General features: G+C 34.8%; 1 protein-coding gene across 1 annotated transcript; it reads left to right on the top strand.

Annotated features, from left to right (window-relative positions):
- Window positions 1-3,329: 3,329 nt before the first annotated feature.
- LOC119789605 (globoside alpha-1,3-N-acetylgalactosaminyltransferase 1-like) lies at window positions 3,330-18,529 on the top strand. Its single transcript, XM_038294575.1, has 9 exons — window positions 3,330-3,481; window positions 7,470-7,502; window positions 7,841-7,975; window positions 8,124-8,232; window positions 13,622-13,735; window positions 15,576-15,692; window positions 15,875-16,008; window positions 17,231-17,308; window positions 17,425-18,529. The coding sequence occupies exons 1-9, from the start codon at window positions 3,411-3,413 to the stop codon at window positions 17,570-17,572; spliced, it is 939 nt and encodes a 312-aa protein (XP_038150503.1). The 5' UTR covers window positions 3,330-3,410; the 3' UTR covers window positions 17,573-18,529.
- Window positions 18,530-20,516: the final 1,987 nt, after the last annotated feature.

Here is a 20,516-nt window from a genome sequence, read left to right as displayed (position 1 = left end):
TGCACATCATACAACCTCAAAACATTGTTCTTATTGTTTATTGTATTTATTTGTTGTATTTTATTTATTAGTGAAAATATTTCTGTTGAATTTTGGAGTCTTTGTTTTTATCCTCGTGGTATCGAAAATTGTATCGAGTATTGAATATTTGCCTTAGTATCGGTATCGAGTTGAAAAGTTTAGTACCGTGACAACCCTAATGTAGATATATATAGAGAGTATGGGAGATTATTGTTACATGTTTCACACACAAACTCTTGTAAACTTAAACGACAGTTAAACTTAATAAACCTCAAAATCACAACTTTCAAAGTTAAGTGAGCTTAAATTTATTCTTTTCAACAACTGGGAAAGGTTTTATTTTGTGATTTTGTTATAGTTTTATTTTTATATTGAGTAAAAAATCTATAGACAGATGTGAAAAAAGAAAGAATTAGGCAGTGAATGGATTAATAATTAATAAATAGGAAATAAAACAAAAGTTCACATAAATCCACCTGTTGGATTCATTTCTGCTGCTGTAAGTACTTAAGATGAGCCTCACTTTTAAATTGAAATAGAAGACAACCCCCAGGTAACAATACCTGGTAAAGTCATTTGTTTGTGCACATTAAAATTAGTAGATTGCATGTTCTATAGACAGTTGAGATTGGTCATAAGGAAAGATGACATTCTAAGCCATAGAGTTGGAGGTAATAAAGAAAATATATATTTGAGAAAATAAAGATAGTTTTTCCATCTCTAAATGCTACAAACAAAACAAAAATTTAAAGTGATAAAAATAATCTAGATTAAGTATGAAAAAATAACATATCATAAAACATTAGAAAGTTGTCTTTGTCTATTGATCCACTTCCAAAGCTTACCATGTCTTAAAACAGGGGAAAAGTAAAGAAAAACAAAAAAACAAACGGAGAAGTAGGAGATGGATAAACACTTTAACCACCCACACACTAAGAGTGTGGAATAATACATTAGATGAAGGCCATTTTGACCACACCATAGCTGAGTGGTGAAGGCAAAGAGTTAAAGAGTTTGTTTTTTTTCATCTGTTAACCACATATACAGGCTTTCGGACACATATGACTGTTACAAAACATTTATAATTGTAATATTGCATAATATGGGACCTACTATTTTAATATCATTTCAGATATGATTACATGCACACAGAATTTCTCTACACCTTCTTGCTTTATATCAATGCCTCCTTTATGGCAACAAAAGTCGAATATTTTTGTGTGTTAGTTTGCACCTGACTTTCATAAGTACTAAAACATACACAAAACCTGCTGATGCAGTTGAGTTTCAGATTTGAAATATCCTTTTGCACATGTTAACATTTGCATATCCTCCAACATGAACTTAACAGTTTGTATATAATATATGGTAGTATACAATCTGCATGTTGGTGAAGGCAAACATAGCATTTTTAATACTATAGTGTCATTGGAGCCAAATACCGGTATGTGTATTTTTGTTTGTTTGTTTTTCTTTTGGTCACTAGATGGGGCTGTCAGAGCTGAAAGGTATTTGACAGGTGTTGAATCCTGAAGGGCATACAAGTTTTTGAGTGCTGTGGCGGAGTCATTGTAAACCCTGTTCATAAATGGTTGATCTGGCTGGAACAAATTTGGACAACAAGATTTTTGGGATAATTATTTTACACATGATCAACCATTATACCGTTAGCCGCTCAGTGCCTCATAACTAAGCAGCAACGGATCAACGCTAAACTAGATCAGAGTTAAACTAATATAACAGTTATTTGGTGATTATTGGTATTACAAATTTGGTCCTATATGTTGGCATTAGTGAAACATTACCTCATTGTATAGGTAGTCAATATATCAGTATTTCTAGTTAGTATCTATTTCCTACGAAGCATATTGGTATCACTTGAGAAAATACATTTCTGCTCATTATATTGTATAAATGTGATAATTATATTGCATAAACGTGATAGTATATTGTATAAATATGATCATTTTATTGTATCACATTTATACAAAATAATTGTCATGTTTATACAACATAATTATCACGTTTATACAATAAAATGAGCAAAAATGTATTTTCTCAAGTGACAGTAGTATGCTTCTGTAATTTCCTCTTGTGTTCCTTAGATGTTAAGTATTTTCAATTACCAATTAATACAGTGGCAAACAGATTTAATGAAGTTCTTAAATGTTTACATGCATTACATTGGATATTAAGTATTGAGTTTCTTTTCCTTAGTATTTTCTTTCTTCAAAGTAGCGTTATTCCAGATTGAACAATGAAATGTCAGTTGTTAAGCCCCAGATTCGTGTTAGTTGAGTATGGGTGATAACAAATCCAGTGAAAAGAAACTTTAACCATCCTAGGAATCTCCAGAGGGCTAAAAAAAAGCTTGGCTTAATGAATATGCATATAGGATGATGGTAGAATATTTAAGAACATATTTAAGCCATGGTCTGTTCGCCCGGAATGCTTTTATTTATTAGAGTAACTGTAGGGTGAGTAGAGAGATCCATCCGTATTGATGACAATATAAGACAGATGGATTTTTGTGGTTCTCAAGGATTGCTGGGGGGCGAAAGACTTTCTGGGCGGTTATCTAAAGCCTAAATGTTCATGTCCAACTCCTTGATGTGTTCTACAGCATGAACTGTTAGTTGAAGACTAACAGGGTATGTTTGTAAAAAAAAAAAAAAAGGAAAATGAAGCTGTGATCATGTTGGCATGCAGTCATAGTATGAAATATAAAGTCTAAGTGAGTTTTCTTACTTGAAATGCTGATGAAAATGTGAGATTTGGTGATCAGCGCCAAGAAAACTAAAAGAACTAAAATAAAATTTCAGATAATAATTAGCCATTTTTAAATTTTATGATAGAGTGGTTGTTTTTTCTGAGATTTTGTTGCTGTTATTTTTGAAAATTGCTAAAACCAAACTCAAGTGATCAGTCAGGCCTATTTTTTTTACAAGGTAATAAAAATGGACAGATTGAAAATGGGTTGGATGTATATTGAGCTTGAGACAGTAAAAGAAAAACATATTAGACCACAGTTTTTACTGAGTTTATTGTTCTAAAGGTATGTTGCTTCAGGAAAACAATGAATGCAACAAAAAAGCAAAGGTGGTCTCTAAATATATATATGTTTCTCTATATTGCTCAATATGTTGCATTATTAACATGATTCGGGTTTCTGTCTCTACAGGTCGCTCTATATTTACTTCAGAGATGTCTTCACTGACCTCAAGTGAGTTAAAAATAAAAACAATTGTTATGACACTTCATTATTTGTATTATTCCGTTTATCTTGTCGTGATATTTAGGAATGTTTTGGGGTTTTCCTTTATAGCTCATGCAGGCATGATGCTATTGCTCTAAAGGATTTTGAGGAATTGGAAAAGGAATTAGACAATATGGAAAAGAAAAACAATGAACATTGCAAGGTTGACAGCTGGAAGATTGGAGAGCTGATAATGGATTCTGGGTGAGAAGCAAATTTTTGTTGTTTACTAATGTTTTTCAGTTCTTTTAGTACCAAATGTTATTGGTTTCGTCTGTTGTAAAGCACTATTGTAAAGCAATAAAACAATTTAAGATGCCTTTAAAAATGTGCTGGAAACCAGACAAACAGTATAAAACATTTATTGGCTCTGTGTCTAGGCTTATACCTTGATAATAAAGTAGCATTTATTATTATAAATTCTAAACATAAAAAAAAGTATGTCATACTTGTATCAAGACCGAATTGTTTATAGTTTTGTTTTTTAACTGTAGATAAGCCTAAATCAAATGTTCAGTCCAAACTATAATTCTGTTGCCTGTTTTACTGAGGAAAATGTAAAGTTTAGGGATTACAAAGATAATTGTAACCCCCACCTCAATTTAACGACTTTCACACACAGATTAAATAAATACTAAAATAGATTATCTTGAAATACATACAGTATGTATGTTTATTTCAAAATATTCACAAGTATAATTGTGGTTGAGTTTTTTTTATAACAATTATGTTAGTTTGTTTTTTAAAACAATTTTACAAGAAAAGAAAATAAATTGAAGTTAACAGGAAAAATCAGAACTCTGATGTGTAGAATTATATGAAAACATTCTTCTCATAGAAATAAGAAAAATTAAAATTAATTATATAAAGGAAATTCTTAAGCCTCAGAGGTGCATGGCATTTTCCATCAGTAAACTCATGTGTTCATGCTAAAGGACCAAAACAAGATCGTCATGGTTTGGCTAAAAATAAACACCAGGAAAGTTTGGTCCTGAGAGGATGTCGTTATCATGCTGGAAAGTACATCCGCCCATTTGCCTTTATTTCAGACAGGCTGCCCCAACCAAGAGAAAAAGAAAAATGGGACTCTTAGTCTTACTGCTGCTTTTTATACCTGAGCATGAAGCTGAGGGATGTTGTGTAATATAATAGCTTTAAGTGTTTTAAATTGAACCCATAGTTTGGAAAATGAGTTAGAGGTTTGGGAATTCTTTCACAACAAATAAAAGGAGTGATTACCAAAGATGAAAAATACTCAGAGTGAATAAGTTTCAGAAAACTCATGGAAATCTGCACCAGCAGCACTTCTAGTGCCCCAGTGTTTAGTATTAGGTTCTACTTTACAAGGCTGCAGCTTTTTGTCCTTGTTAGTGTCTTTTACAGCTTTATGGCGTCTGTTAAACAATAAGTAGGATGGAGACATATTACAGTTTATGTCTCTGAGAGCTTCTGGTATTAAAGCTTCTCCCAAAGTTGATGTTATATTATTATATATTCAAATATTTTCAAGGTAGAGCTCCTTTGAAATACTATCACGCAAAAATACTGCCCCTGAGGTAATTTATTTTAATTTATTTAGGGTATTATTATGTTTCCCTAGTTGCCTTCTTATTGTTTTTCAAAAGTTTGATTTTGACTTTGGAAAAGAAAATGTCATCTAAACAGGAAGAAATGTCAAATGAGCCACTTGCAGTGGGTTCAACCCTTGGAATGATGGAAACGATTTCATTAAACTGATGATCCAACAGATTAGGCAGAAAAAGCCCAAATTGATTGAGTTAAATTGGTCTGAATCGAGATGGAAGATGGCAGCATTATTTACAGATAAGGACGTTCTAGCAGGCCCTAGACAGGAGAGTATTCCTAATCAGTCTCTAAACCATGGTTTTGTTACTCAGCCAAAGGGCTGGTTATACTCTTGCAGCAGTGTGTCGCAGTGAGCTTGAGCCAGACATTTTTTATTTATGCCCAGTATTGAAGCGTGGTCTGCGCTATACACTGTGGGCCGGATCTATCAAAGGTTTGCGTGTATAAAAACGTGAGCTATTTCACTGCGTACGCTAAAAAATGTACAAACTGATCTATCAACAGCGTGCTAAAAGGATTTGGTCTTTAAAACGTGCTAAATAGCGCCTCTTATCCATTTAGTAGGCCTACTTTTTCTGCAATGAATATGCAATATGGGGCGTTTACACGCAAAAGTGCGTCTTGTGGGAGGAGAACATGTAAATATATTAATTTAGCACTCGCAAAGTGATTTATCAAACCTGAAAGCAATTTTGCTAACGGTATCTGACTCTATATTTAACACGTTTCAAAAGAAGGTGCAAATGGTCTGTATGCGTAATTGCGCACACATGGCAGCGGTTATTGTCGCAAGAAGGAGACATCGAAATGAAGCAAGGAGACGCAGAGAACGCATTTTTTCACTCCGTGTGAATATTTTTGCCATGAACGAGGAAACGATCATCAAAACATATCGTTTATCCAGCATTGCCATTTTGGAGCTGTTGGGGGAACTCCGAATGGATTTGGAGCCAGCCACAAGGAGGACCCACGCAATAGGCCTACCAGATATCACAAAACTCTTTGCAACATTGCACTTTTTTGCATCTGGGTCATTCCAGCGTACGGTTGCAGCGAGAGCTGGGATCTCCCAATCTAGTTTTTCAGAAGTGCTGTCCGAAGTGCTGTCCGACGTTCTAAATGCCATGTCGCCCTGACGCCCTAACGGAGAACCCCGAACTCCTCCTTGCGCCTGTGGAGCAACATGCCAATGCTGCGGGGATGCGTAGGCACAGTCATCTTATCCACAGTCACTTCTTGTGAGCCATTTGGTATGTGCATTTTTCTACAGGCCAATACAAAACACCTGTTTTTTTGTGTGTGTGTTTTTTATTACTGCAGTGAAGTAGAAATTCAGCCACATACCACCTTAGGGAATAAAGGTTGCCAAAGTTTATATATATACATATATATATATATATATATGGGGGTGTCACTGTAAGATTAAAATTTCTTAATGCACTAGTTTGCACAAACTACTTTGCCGCAAACCACAAAACGCGCAAAACCATCATTTAAATAGGGCGTCTCCAACAGTTTTGCACCTGCCACCAGTTACGCAATCACTCTTGTTAAATCACCCGCAAACCATGGTTCAGCCCCTCGCGCAAAATTCCAGTTTGCGAGCGCAAATTACTGCACGCAAATTTGGATCTTGATAAATCCGGCCCTGTGGGTCTAGATACGGCTGAGGGGGTGAGGAAGTGGAAGTCCTGTCTGCGGCACTGTGTGCGGTCAGCTACAATTTGGGAGAGGTGCAGCAGATTGTCTGCGCCGGGGGCGGGGACATCTTTTTGTTCACTGCGACACCTACGCTCGAGGCTGATTTATTCTCAGAAACCAGGTCATCTGCATGTTTGTTGCAGTGAATGCAAATGTGGCCCCGCCCCTGCCGCAGATACTCTGGTGCACCTCTTTAAAATTGTAGGTGACCATAGATAGTGCTGCAGACAGGAGGCCTCTGATTGGTCAGATCTACATCCGTTCTACATTACGCGTATTTCCTATTTGGTGCCTTATTGGCTTGTTTTGTTTGTATAACCGCAATTGTGGAAAACGACTCGTGAAGTTGGACCAGCTAGAAGAGCGGGCTGCGTGATAATGCTAGGACCCTTTTCCCACCTGGATCCCCACTCTTTTTCACCCTCATGTCCCTCCATTGTCACACAAACTTGCCCCCACTTCCTCAACGCCTCAGCACAGGTACCCACAGGTAGTTTGTGATTGTCCCTTTTGCGTTGTGGCGTGGAATAACTTGGCACAGACCACTCTTCAATATTGGGCTTAAATCAAAAATATCTGTGACAAGCTCACTGCTGCGGGGAGTATAACCAGTGCTTTAGCTGATTCCTCTAAAAATCTAAAATCACCACTTACCTAATGTTGCACAGTTTTACCTAAAGTGTCATTAATGTTTAAATGTCCAGCATTTATGCCACATTAATTACTTATCGTTCATTCCGTTGTTAAATTTCGTCCTTTAAGAACTAAGGCTTGTATGCCTTATAAAGAGGTAAATTTTAAAATTACTGGGATTGAACATGGACGTCTTGCATGCGTAACTTTAACAGTGTCTTATGCGTTTCAAAATAAAGAGCTGAAATGAATTTGTCCTTTACTTTCCCAGACTAAAATATGCTCAGCCAAGCACACAGACCGGGTAAGCTATCACCACACATGATTCTATGCATCTTTTTTTCTTTATTTCAACAAATTAAAAAGGAAGGAAAACTTTTAGACTTCTTAGTGTATCAATGATACATTCTTAGAAAATTCTTAGAGAATAGCTAAGCTAAAGATAGAAGCCCCTTGCTTAGAAGCATTACATTTTTGTCAGTCATTAGAACCTTAAGAAAGAAATCTAATAAAGAAGTAAAGTTTTCTGCCTAAAAAGCATCTTAGATATCTATGACTTATTTACAGAGAATTTGCAATAATGTGAAACTGGCTTGTGATCATTTTTATTTAGTTTTTTTGGTCTTTACACTTTTTCCAAAGACGGACAGATGTTAACTCTCTGACAAACTGGAATGTTCCTTTGGTCTGGGAGGGGACTTTTGATCCTTTGGTTATAGATGACATCTATAAGAAAATGGACCCAAGAGTAGCTGTTGTGGTTTTTGCTGTTGGCAAGTATGTAAACAGAAAATCCTTTTAAGATATCAATGAACAGAGGTTTCACCAGCTTGTTGATATCAGTCTCATTTATGCCTTTTATTTACTATATTTATGGTCTTGTCTTACTAATTGAAGGCCTTTAATGTTTATTTTCACCAATCAGATACACTCGTTTTTTGAAGAAATTCATTGAGACTGGAGAAAAGTACTTTCTTGTTGGCTTCAGAGTCACTTACTACATCCATACGGACAGAGCAAATGAAGTCCCTAAGGTGAGTGTTTTATAATTATTTTTGCCTGTATATTTATTCTTTGTCAAGCTTTACTGCCATAATGAGAATAATCTTTAAAAACTTCATGAACATCTGATTTTTTTTGCTGCATCTTGATGCAGCAGCAGCTTCATCAAGATGCGCTGCTGCTGCTGCTCGAGACACACTGCATGATGGGCCTTGATGCCATCAACCATAAGCCCCATTTACACTACCCTTTTGAAACCAAGCCAAGACCGGTTTGAGCACAGTAACCGAGATAACTGTTGTGTGTAAATGCATGACAGACGCCGTGTCAGACACAACAAAACCGCAGTAAACTGGTACTAGTTCAACAGTAGGGCTCAGCACGGTTCAGTTCAGGCAAACATGGATGTCTCCGGTAAGCACATTCAAATGAAAAATACTCTAAATTAAAACACTTATCATTTATTGAACAGTATAATTTCCTGTTTAAAGTACTTTCAGAAGTCGGACTTCTGAATGTGACCGGACTTTTCCTTCAAGATCCTGAACCTCTGGTGCTTAGCTCAACCGGACTTGTTGTACCAGTTCACTATAAAGGCTTGGGTTTGAATAGATATTAAATTATAGTGAATTAAAGAAAACAGGTTGTTCAAGATAATAAAAATTTTCTTGTGATATGAAAAAAAAATTATCTGAGCTTCTGTCCATTCTGTCTGACCAAAGTTTACTTTAAACACATAAAAAACTGTGTTGATGCTGGGTCTAAAAAATATGATGGTTTTCAAATTCTTCATATCATATTGTTTCAGAGAGTCCCAAATTTCACATTACACCTCTTAGAAAAATAAAGGTATATCTGTATTCACACAATATTTGAAAAAAACAGTAACAGCAGTATTTCTTCCATATTGTCTGAGATGCATGCTTGGCTTTTTTTGTTACAAAAAATTATGAAAATGTGTAGTTAAGTTTAGAGCCATTTAGACTGTTTATACTGCTATGCATGTGTGGATTGGTAAGATGGGGAGCTCTATCTGGGTACGTGTAGGAGCTCTGTGCATTTGGGAAACCAACAGGGCAAGTGGAGCTTTTGTTCCTCATTTTCTTGTTGTGCTGAACTGTAACTTTGGGCATCCAGTATTATTATTTTGGCTTTGGTAGGAGAAGGTCGACGCTCAACCCCTATAAAGTGGAAGGCAATTCGGAACAACTTTGATTTCCAGGGAAAGATTATGTTTCTAATGATCTGATAGTAAAATAATCTTCAATTTAACTATGTGTTGTTTTTTTGAGTTTTTATTGGAAGGATCCCCATTAGCTACAGCTATGCTGCAGCTATTCTTCCTCGGGTCCTGAAAAATATATACATTAAAAAGAAAAAAAAAATACAACAAATAAATGAAAGGAGAAAAAAATACACAAACACATATACAAATACATATACAATATATACATATATCAACATACATATGTACCTTCATGGGGGCATAAAATATAAGCAAATATAAAAAACACATTCTACACTTACACCTGTAAACATACCTACACATATGCATACATATTCGCACACAAATATAAATAAATATAACATTCAGTTATATTATTTTGATTGATGCAATTTTACATATACTTTAAATTTATTGACATTATAAGCAAACAGGAAATGTTTTGGCAGATTATTCCATTCTTTCATATCTCTAAACACAACAGTATCTTTTATGGCATTTGTTCTCACTATCGGTGAAGTGAAATTACCTTTAGTTGCATGTCTAGTACTGTACTGGTTATTTTCTACACTGAAAGAGAGATGCTTGAACAAAACTGAAGGAAATTTTAAATTACAAATATTTCTTATGAAAATTTACAATGAATACAAAAATCTATCTTCGACCAACAACTAATTGTTGAGCATTAATATTAATTAATATGTTCTGTTATAGTGGAACTCTAATAAAGGAAGTTATTATTTTGTTCTAATTTTTTTTCTTCTGTTTTATTTAAAAGTATTTTAAACTTAGTTTATTCTCCCCTATTTCTTTGTTTGTGTCTTAGAAAATATATGGCATTTCTAAATATTTTTTAAAATGAGTGTATCACAGCTGTTTTGTTAAAAGAAAAAAAAAAAAATGTTGTGTCTGTCTTAAGGATTTGAGGATTAATGTTCTGAACAGGTTTAAGGATATTTCTCAAACTATACCTATTGTTTAACCCATGAGTACTAACTTATATTAAATGGTAAATACTGAGGATGATATAAGGTAAAAGGTTATTTCCACCTTCCACTTAATTACATATGTTAACCAATGGTTTCTTCTATAATCTCTTTTCTATTTTTAAGTTTATTTTTAGTCTATGTTAGGAATGTGTCAACTCAATACAATCTGCTTAATTTTTGTATTCATGGTGAAAAAAAAAATCATCCAATGTGCTTCTTTGTAAGATGAACTGGTACAATGAAAGAAAAAGAAGCTTGGATTGCTTCCATGATTTTTCTGTGTAACCATGACCTCAAAAAACATTGAGCAAACCGGTCTTTCTTTTAAATATTTCAAAGGAAACTGGAGATGACAAAGTTCATACAAAGGTAAAATACAGGACAAGGATTTAAATCGGTGATCAGATTACTTATGGCAGCCCTTTCAAGAAAGACTACCTTTAAACAATGAGGCATGTGATTACAGAGAAAACGGAGTTGGCACAAGCAGATAGGAAGGATAACTTCTTTTTTTTTTCTTTTTTTGAGGGGATATGTAAAAAAAAAAAAAACTAGTTGAGAAATTAAGCTAAAGATTCAAAGCAAAGAGAAAATCTGGCTGCTTGAATAACCAGGGAAATAAATGCAGTTTGTTTAGAAATAGGGAAAATCCTTGTAAGTGAATTTCAACTACATATGTTTGATGGGGATGATTATAAAAAGTTTTGGTTTTACTGTGCATTTTTTTATGACAGTGGATGGTAGAGACTGACATTTTTTCGTTCCCGTGGGATGGGAGTCAGTATTAGTAACGATCACGGGATTGGGACGGTACAGGATTAAACATTAACGGGAGCAGACGGGAGCGGGAGCGGGAGCAAACCAATAGTAACTTCCGCTCCGAGTTTTTCACCCTCGCTCAAAAACAACAAGAATGGGAGTGGTGCGGGAGCGGGAGTCATTCTGAATGGGAGCGGGATGGGAGTGGGAGTAATTTCACCAGGAGTGGGACAGGACAGGATTTAGATTTCTACTCTGGCCCGGGATCGGGACGGGACACCATTTTTTTCTGTGGGAGTGGGACGGGACAGGAGTGAAAATCCACTCCCGTGTCAGTCTCTAGTGGATGGGTATTCTTGAACAGACAACTTGTCCAGAGGCCTCATTCTTGAATTTTTGCCTTAAGTTAGCAAATTAGCAAAACAGGCTCATCGCTTTTACCTTATTTTAAAGTTTGCAAGATTCTCAAACATCTCAAAAATGTATTTCGTTACCGTAATAGTTTAAGAAAATTTCAAAGTCTTATATCATACATTCAGTGTTGGACAAGGTTTTTGAAAAGCACTGTGAGCCTGATCACAAAAAACATAATACAATAAAATAAAGTCTCTGCCATATAAAATCTGACATAGTTATGTATATCCCCATACCCCTATTTCCCTGTTAGTAGATGCTTGATAAACCAAGGCCAGGTGCTGATGGCTTGATAATCTTTTTCCTTAATATCTCAAAAAGCGTTTTCAATGCCAGATTTAATTTTCACAGCTTTTGGAAAGTGTCAGCATCAGGAAGGGAAATCTCTCAGTTTTATTACCTTCATTTTTAGAAGTTGTAATTTCTATAATTTTAAACAAAAAATGTACTTTCTACAGACTTATTCAGGGAAAAACTAACCTTTAGATGCATTTTGGTTAGTCTAATATCAAATTTTATACTAGTAGCCCATGGTCAGGATACATCCTCTTGGAATATTTCAAGCTACAGTTAACTCTTTGTCTAACTTTCACAAACTGTTAAATGGGCTTTCCTTCAAAATCCTCTGAAAGCTGTTGTCAACTCTGTGGCGTGTTCCCTTTTCTTGTGCTTACAGCACTCGTGAAGCACCAGTCGTCTTTTTAATTAGAATTTTGAATTCAACCCCCCCTTTTGAGTTTTTTGCTGCAAAACTGACAAGTCAGCACTCTTTCCCATTTCCTGTTTCGGTCTGATGAAATAATAACATTTTCTTATTCTATAGCTGTGAGAAATAAACCTCTATGAACAGCATGGACAATATCCCCTTTTTTTGCTTTTTAATGAAGTTCTTTGAACAAAATATTTTTAACAAGACAGACAGTACTCATAAATTCTGTTTTATTTTGTCCATAATTTGTATGGAAAAGCAACTTGGTGTAGTTCATATCCTGATGGGCCTTCAAAAAATAGTTTGCACTCAAAGTTTATCTCAATTGTGATGACGGTTGACCAAACCCTAAGTATACAACCATGAGCAGCCATCACACTGCACCCATAAAATGAGCTTCTTGTCATGATGCACACTTTAGAAATTAAGAAAAGATAAAACGGTAAGAGAAGCAGGTTGTCTGTGGGACAAACCCCAGATTAATGTATGATACCAACCATCTGGTAAGCAGCGGAAAATGTGAGTGTGTATAAATAAACTGAGATGACTTCTGCAAATAAGTTTCTGGTGGGCTGAAACATAACTTTTGTGTGACTTTTAAAGGGGAAGTAAAAGCTAACCATAAAAGTATGAGGAAGACCCACTATTAAATAAATAGTAATATCAAAAGGACCACTCCTACTTCTTACAAGCTAAGAAAATGTTAAAAAAAAATAAAAATAATGAATAATGATACTTTTTAATGTAATGTTAATTTTGACTGTGCAGATTTCATATTTGTGACTGACTTAAGCTTGTGATTGGATGAGGTCCAAAAAGGGGGAAAAAAACAACCTCTCCTGAACCTGAGCTGCAGTACACATTGTTTATTTAAAAGATGAATTGATTATCCCTAAAAACCAGTGACAAAGTTTAAACTGTGTCAGATTCTCACCAGGTGCTTGTTTTCTTTTTGCTTTCATTTTAAAGTCTTTTTGGCATGCCATATAGTAAAAAATATGCTTATATGAATGTGCCAATGCAGCAATGCAAACCTTTTTTAAGATGGTTTCTTTTTATTGCTTGTTTGGCTCTAATAAATGAGAGAATTATTTCACATTAAAGTACACTGACAAGCTTTTGTCTGACTGGTCTTCATACTTTTGGGTCAATGAATGTTTGCATAGAATAGGTGTGTCAATGCTTTCTAAGGTTTTTAAAAGATATTCTTGTATTTAGGTCTTAAATATAATTTCATGGGTGATGTTTATTGCACAATTTAGCCATCTTTGAATGCGTTGGGATGTAATTTGAAATTCATTTGCTTTCTTTCTTTGATTTTTCAGGTTGAGTTGGGAAAAGGCAGGAACATTACAATTGTAACTGTACCAAGTGCCACCCGCTGGCAAGATGTTGTTCTTGGCAGGATGAAATGGGCTACCCTCACAATTGAAAAGACGGTAAAAAAAGACATATTTCACAAAAATTTTTGAATTTTGAAAGCTTTGTTTGTGTGGTGTATATGAACACACAGATTTACAGGTAGTAAAATTCCCCCAAACACCAGATGTCATTTAGACGTTGGTTTTAAGGCTGAATCTGGTCGGTCCATCGTAGTTTATTTGATTGATTGATTGATTGATTTACTTTATTGATCTCACAGTGGAGAAATGTACTACTTACATTAGCTCAAATAGTCAAAGGAGAAGCAGAAGGTGCCAAAGGAAGAAAAAGGTGCATGGGATATAGTGCATGGTGTAGTCTTGATTTAGTTCAGAAATAGTTGTGGAAAATCAGGCTGTGTTTGTTCGGTCTGATTTTGTCCCAATTTAGTCCAATAATAGACGTTAAAAAATAAAACACAGTTTTCAATGTCTTTTCCATGATCTGAAAATTACAGCTTTTCAATTGAATACCTTTTTCCAATAACAATTCTCATTAAAACTTTTTAAAATTATTTTTAGATGTTCAGTAGTCCCGTTTTTTAAATTGGATCTACAATCCAATTATGTTCATTTGTCAGTTTAAAGGAACATTTTGAAAATAGCATCCTTTGAACATGTATTAAACATACTATTATCTAGTAGAATAAACAACCTATTTTATTTTATGTTTTTCTTTTTCCAACTTTTGTTGTCACCCGCCCACTGCGGAACATCAAAATTATACAATCAAAAACATTTGAACTTCAAAACTTTTTGCACTTAAAAAAAAAATGTCATTCAAATAAAGCAATTTGAACTTCAATTTTTTTTTCACTTAAAAAAAAATAATAATTATTTTTATTGAAACAACTTTTTGGGAATTCAATAATAAAGACACAAATGTCCTACCCATTATATGGTCCAATCAATAAACAATGTTACTTCAATTAAAAAAGTTGCTTTAAATAAAAAAGAACTGCACTTCTTTCAATCAAAGAAAAGCAGTGTTCAAATGTATTTTTTTTTTGACTCAAATATATTTTTGCATTCAAATACTTTTTTTCTTTGATTGGAAAGTTTTTTTTTTCATTGTAGTGAAGATTTTTTTAATTAAAAATATATTTTTTGATTGAAGCAACCTTTTTTTGATTGAAGAATAAAGAAACAAATCTATCTTCATAAAATACAGAGCATTGAAATGAACTCTCTGCATTTAACCCATCCTCTTGGGGAGCAGTGGGGTGCCATTGTGTGGCGCCCGAGGGAGCGGTGTGAGGTTAAGGGTCTTTTGCTCAGGGACCCAGAGTGGCAGCCTGTGGGAGTGGGGCTTGAACTCAGAACCACTAGGCCACCATTCTCCCCTAAAGAATTATATTTTTTATTAATTTAATAAGACCACATAAGACCAAAACAGCTTGAGCTAATTTCCATGCAAATGGAAAACAGCTCTTCATTTGCATGAAAAATGTAATATCCATGTAAGCAAAATGTTTTTGCTGCTTGTAGGACTTTATCATGTTGATTTTATCAAAGACTCACATTTTGACAGTAATAAGCATTCTTCCAAAACCATGAATGGACTGATGTGAACTTTGGTCCACCTGAAGTTTTTGACGGGCTTTTAAATGAGCTCCTGTGGAGTTTGCTCAAAGCAAAATAATATCCAATAAACCAAATACGTCATACATATGATGTAGATGTAAGGTTTCTAATCCCTCATCCAGTCACACATCCTTGTCTTGCGTCATTCCAAACCTAATCAGGATAACCAGATCCTGTTGCTAAAAAGAAACTTAAATGTTTCTTTTATATCTATATTGTGTATGAGATTAATTTGTATCACTGTTATTTAACCTTATGTCGACCTTAATTTCAGATAAATAAAGAGGCAGATTACCTGTTTATGATGGACATAGACAGCGTCTTCCACAACCGATTCGGAGCGGAGTCTCTCAGTCGTCTTTCAGCTGTACTTCATCGTGGCTACTACAAGGTTTTACCTTTTTTCTCACATAAGATTGGCTCTAAGAAAAGTACTGTAACTCATAGACGTTTATTCTCCTTGTATCCGTAATGTGTGTAATCTTTTGTCACCAATAAGTTCAGTTCATTTCATGTAAATTTCAAAGTCTGTCATTGTTTTCATCAAAATCTGAATCTGTTTTGCTTACAAAGAACACACCAAGGGACAGCTTTCCTTACGAGCGTCGGCCACTATCCAAAGCCTACATATCTGCTGGGGAAGGAGACTACTACTACACGGCAGCTGTCTGGGGTGGATACCTGGAGGATATGTACAAGCTTGTCAAGTAAGATAATTGCAAATGACATTTGCCTTTAAAATCAAGTTTATCCAAACTCTTTTTGCAGAGGTGTTGAGACAAAGACATAAAACTTAAGATAAAATTATTTGTTACAGCCCTGTATCCCCAATTACCAAAAAAGTGCAGCAAGCTCTCATCAGAAATGAGGAAAAAAAATGAGCAAAAATGAGCTGAAGACGAGAAAGTATTTACTCTAAACTGGTTTGCATTTTTTAAAAGCTTGTTTGCTGAATGGCTTTTAGAATTTAGGTGAAGCTGTTTGCTTTACCTACCAAACCACAGTTATATATCAGGTTGTCTTGGATTATGTGATTTATTTGGAGGAAATCAAAATGAGGATTTAATTGTAAAAACATTAAAAAAGATCAAAGGCATGAAAGCTTTGCAACTCGCTGTCCTGTAGTTTATTGATGTAACCTGATGTATGTTTTGGAACTAACAAAAAGGAAAGCAAAACAATGTCTATAAAATGCTGGGTATTTTTTTAGGTATTTTTCAATAGTTTTTTCAATAATTTTTTTCCTTGACTTAGGATGGTTATTTGCTCCCAGCATCACCCTCTGCATCTGGGCACCACATTCAGTCAATACAGCTGAAATAAGAGAAAGTAGATGCTCAGAGCGTGTGAAATAGATCACAATGTGGAGCAACGTTGATTCCCAGAAAAAAAAAATGTTACTCCTGATTTGATAGTAAAATAATTTTCTATGAAACTGGGTGTTGTTTGTTATAGTGGAACATTATGGAAGACAATTATTATTATTATTTGAAGGTATAAGTATTTTAAACAGAATTTTTTTCCCCTCCACTTCTTTATTTGTATCTCACAAAAATATAGCTTTTCAACTTTTCAATATTATTATAATGTAGAATATGGCTGGATATATTTAAACATTATAAATGGTTCACCACAAAGAAAGCACATAAATATAGACTGTGTGAATCCTCTGGCCCGATATTTGATATCAAAGGGAAAATTCTTGGAACTGTCCCCAGAACTGCGCACAATATGCTGAGGAGTCCTGAGGTGCCTGTATCCATACTACTGATACTCACAAGTGGTTTCTGTTAAAGTTTGCCTGGTTTAAGTATGTTTGACATTTTTAGTCTATGTCTTTAAAATTAATAGCTATTTTTATGTGAGGCCCAGCATGTTAAACTTTTACTGTAGCATTTGGATTTTGATTTCCATCTGATGTTTCATTAGGTACTGCTATGAGATGTCAGAGGAGGACGCCAAAAACAAGATTGAAGCTGTCTGGCAGGAGGAGAGTCATCTCAACAGGTACAGCATTACACCATATTAGAGAAAATTTTATTTAACTAAACAAAAACATTCTCTTATATCAGCTTCAAAGTATAACAGACTATGCACATTTACCTGTCCTTTTTTTCAAACAGATATCTGTTATACAACAAACCAACCAAGGTGCTGTCTCCAGAATACCTGTGGTCAGACTATGACAAAGTACCGGGTGATATTAAAGTTGTCAGGATTTCCCAGTTGGTAAAAAACTATGCAGAAGTGCGGCCGAATGGCGGACAATGATGTTTTAACTTCCATCTACTACGCCTCTGCTTTTTGACCATATGCCAAAATGTGCCATCAGTGAACCTATTGTTATATTTATTTGATATTAAAACCTGGTTAAAATCTGGTATTTTATTTTTAAAAAGTAAAGTCTAGTTATATGACCACAATAACTATCTACTGCATACATAGTTAGTTGGTTTAAGCGGCAGTCATAATCTGTTATTTTAAGTTAGAGTTAACCAATCTATATGATGTTCAGAACCCCTGTTATTTAAAACGGATGGTAGCCTTAATAATCTGCAATGATCATGAAAGAGTTCAAACTAAACACCTTCAACTGCATTGAAGCATACAACCCAGCAGACATTTTGTTCTATCCTGAGCATATCCTAGCTCAAATTAAGATACCCTATTTTATAAGATTTAGGAATAAATAGAGAATAGGCCACTTTTGAAGTGTGACTGTAGGGGTGTGTTTACATGGGAACACTGGTGAGGGTAGATTTATATACAGGCAGATTAAAAAAATGAATATCATGAAAAGTTCAATATTTTTAGTCACTCCTTTAAGAAATTGAAGTTTTTATTTTATATAATTTTATTAGCATTATATTCCCAGACTACCTTCTTAAGGCTATGGTAATCTATGTCAATCTATGGTAATTGTTTTATTTACACTGAAATTTTAAGGCCTGCCGTATCTAAGAATTTAAAGGGGTTATAGAAAGATTCTATAGCGTATTTGTTGCTGGTCTTTAAGGTCTCTGAATAGGGTGTGTAACATTGGTTGGGCTGAAAATGGCATATTTGCTGTTCTATTAGCCTTAATGCAAGCCTGCTTAAAAGCCCTAGAATGAAATGACAGGTTTCCTTCCTTTTATGGAATGCTTATGAATATTTAGATTAGCTGTGCGCTGATTGATTGGCTTACAATGAGCGAAGCTGCTGAGCAAAGATGCATCATAGCAACAAGCACTCATTCACTGAAACATCGAAATTGTTGATATGGTAGGGTGACCAGATGTCCTCTCTGGACATGTCCTACTTTTCATACCTAAATAAATGCAGGAAGCATACCATCAACAGGTCGGGTTCGGTGGCTCCGCCCCCTGTTGGGGCCTGTCAGCGGCCCAGCAGCCCTCAGTCTGGTGTCTTACATCCACCTCTTTAATCTACTTGGGCCAGTGAACTAGTGGGCTGGTCTGTTTGTCAATTTCAGGTTGTGACAAAAGTACAGGCCAGAACCAAATAAGGTAACATCCCCGATTTGACATCAACTCGGGACTTTGTTTGGATTTGCCCGTTTTATGGAGGAAGTTTAGAATTGTGAGATTTGCAGAGAAAGGATGTGTCAATGGGGTTGGAACTTCTATGTACATCCATTTCAACCACTGAACAATCATTATTCATCTATGACAATGTATACTCGGTTTTGCATTCTATGACCCCTTTAAAGTGCATGGGTACAATTCTGTTTGGGGAATTAGCTTCTTCAGCATCGAACGTTTGTGGCTTACCTTCCTTATGACTGTTTTCTGGTCAACAGTCCTCCTTATGGTTGTGTATACAAAATAAGACCATTAGACAAACGTTTTTATTTGCTTTTATTTACTGTAAACACTTTTTATATTTACTTTCTTTTTTTTTCAAATCAATATTTAGTTAAATAAAAGAAAAAGAAAAACTAGAATTACTTCATTATATGTGTGATCAGCCCAGTTTAACTTTTTTGCAGTGAGTTACAAAAAATATTGAACTTTCTTAATATATCATAGCTTTTTCAGATGTATATTAATTCTGTTACTGTAAGGGCATAAAGATGTATTGATTGAAGGTGTAGGGTTTGCTTGCTGCTATTTTAAAGGAATGCACTTGAAGATGTGTTTGTGTTTGTTTTGAATTGAGGGTAGTTGTGTTTCTTTTGCTTTGTTTTTAATACACAGTGCAGACAAAGACTTAGTGCCTTCTTCTCTTAGGGTCTGCACTAGAAATTGCTGGAGAGATGTGATTGCTAATTGGGCATTTTTTATTTAAAAATAGGGCAATTAGAATTATATTTAAAGTAAATTGTTATTTTTATACTGTAGTAATACCTTATCTTAATACATGTCTAAATACAAGTCAACAATCCGTGCAACTTCTACGTGACAGCAAAGTGAATGTTCTCCTATACAATTCTGTATTGTTTTGTATGAATTAATTACATTTAAAACTATTTTTAAAAATGTTTATTAAGTGAAGTGTAAACTGCATTCTAAAAAAAATGGCCTGATTACTATTTATTTTATCACAGAGGTATACCATCAATGAAGGATTGTACACATCATTTCCAGGGCAGCCATAAGTCTGGACAGTGCTGTTTGTCATGGGTACTTCAGATTATCATTACGCACACTACATGACACTCTACAGTCCTTGAACCTTGTTGAAAAGGGCTGAAAGAGAACCTTATGGTTTTCTCGAATATGTCTGATGCTACTGTTTGTACGTGTATGTATGACAATATTATTTTATTATTGCTGTTGTAAAATGGTTGAAGATCAGCTTTTATCTGTGAAACATTACTTTTAATGTGGTAAAAACATCAGGGATGAATTAGTTTTCTTTCTGTGGCTGATGTCAGTGATATTTAAAGAAGGTGCAATGGCCAGATCTGGAAAAAAGACAGAACACCGTTCATGATCACAGGTCAAACTTGGAGTAGAAATTGTTGAAGTGCAGATCTGCCTGTGGAATATATAGGACAAACTGATGCGTTCAGGTTTTAAGATATATGTTGTTTTAACTTTTTTAAATGTTCTAATTTTTTTTCAGGGATTTGCTGTGTTGAAAACTAATATGGTGAAGGAGGGACAATTAGTTATTTTCAAGACCTCAGTTTATGTGTGACTGATCTAAATGAAGTATAAATGCTGATTAATGTTTACACTGTGTGTACGTGTGATTGTGTGGAGGTTTG

The sequence above is a fragment of the Cyprinodon tularosa genome, unplaced genomic scaffold, assembly GCF_016077235.1.
Source record: "Cyprinodon tularosa strain WSP-4 unplaced genomic scaffold, ASM1607723v1 ctg342, whole genome shotgun sequence".
NCBI lineage: Eukaryota > Metazoa > Chordata > Actinopteri > Cyprinodontiformes > Cyprinodontidae > Cyprinodon > Cyprinodon tularosa.
This window is presented reverse-complemented; position numbering and strand designations above follow the sequence as displayed.

Excerpts from the sequence above, each read along its gene's own strand:
- LOC119789605 (XM_038294575.1), top strand. The coding sequence starts at position 3,411 with ATGGAAAAGAAAAACAATGAACATTGCAAGGTTGACAGCTGGAAGATT. Across the intron at positions 7,976-8,123 it reads GTGGTTTTTGCTGTTGGCAA|ATACACTCGTTTTTTGAAGA; the intron begins GTATGTAAACAG and ends TTCACCAATCAG. Across the intron at positions 13,736-15,575 it reads CCCTCACAATTGAAAAGACG|ATAAATAAAGAGGCAGATTA; the intron begins GTAAAAAAAGAC and ends CCTTAATTTCAG.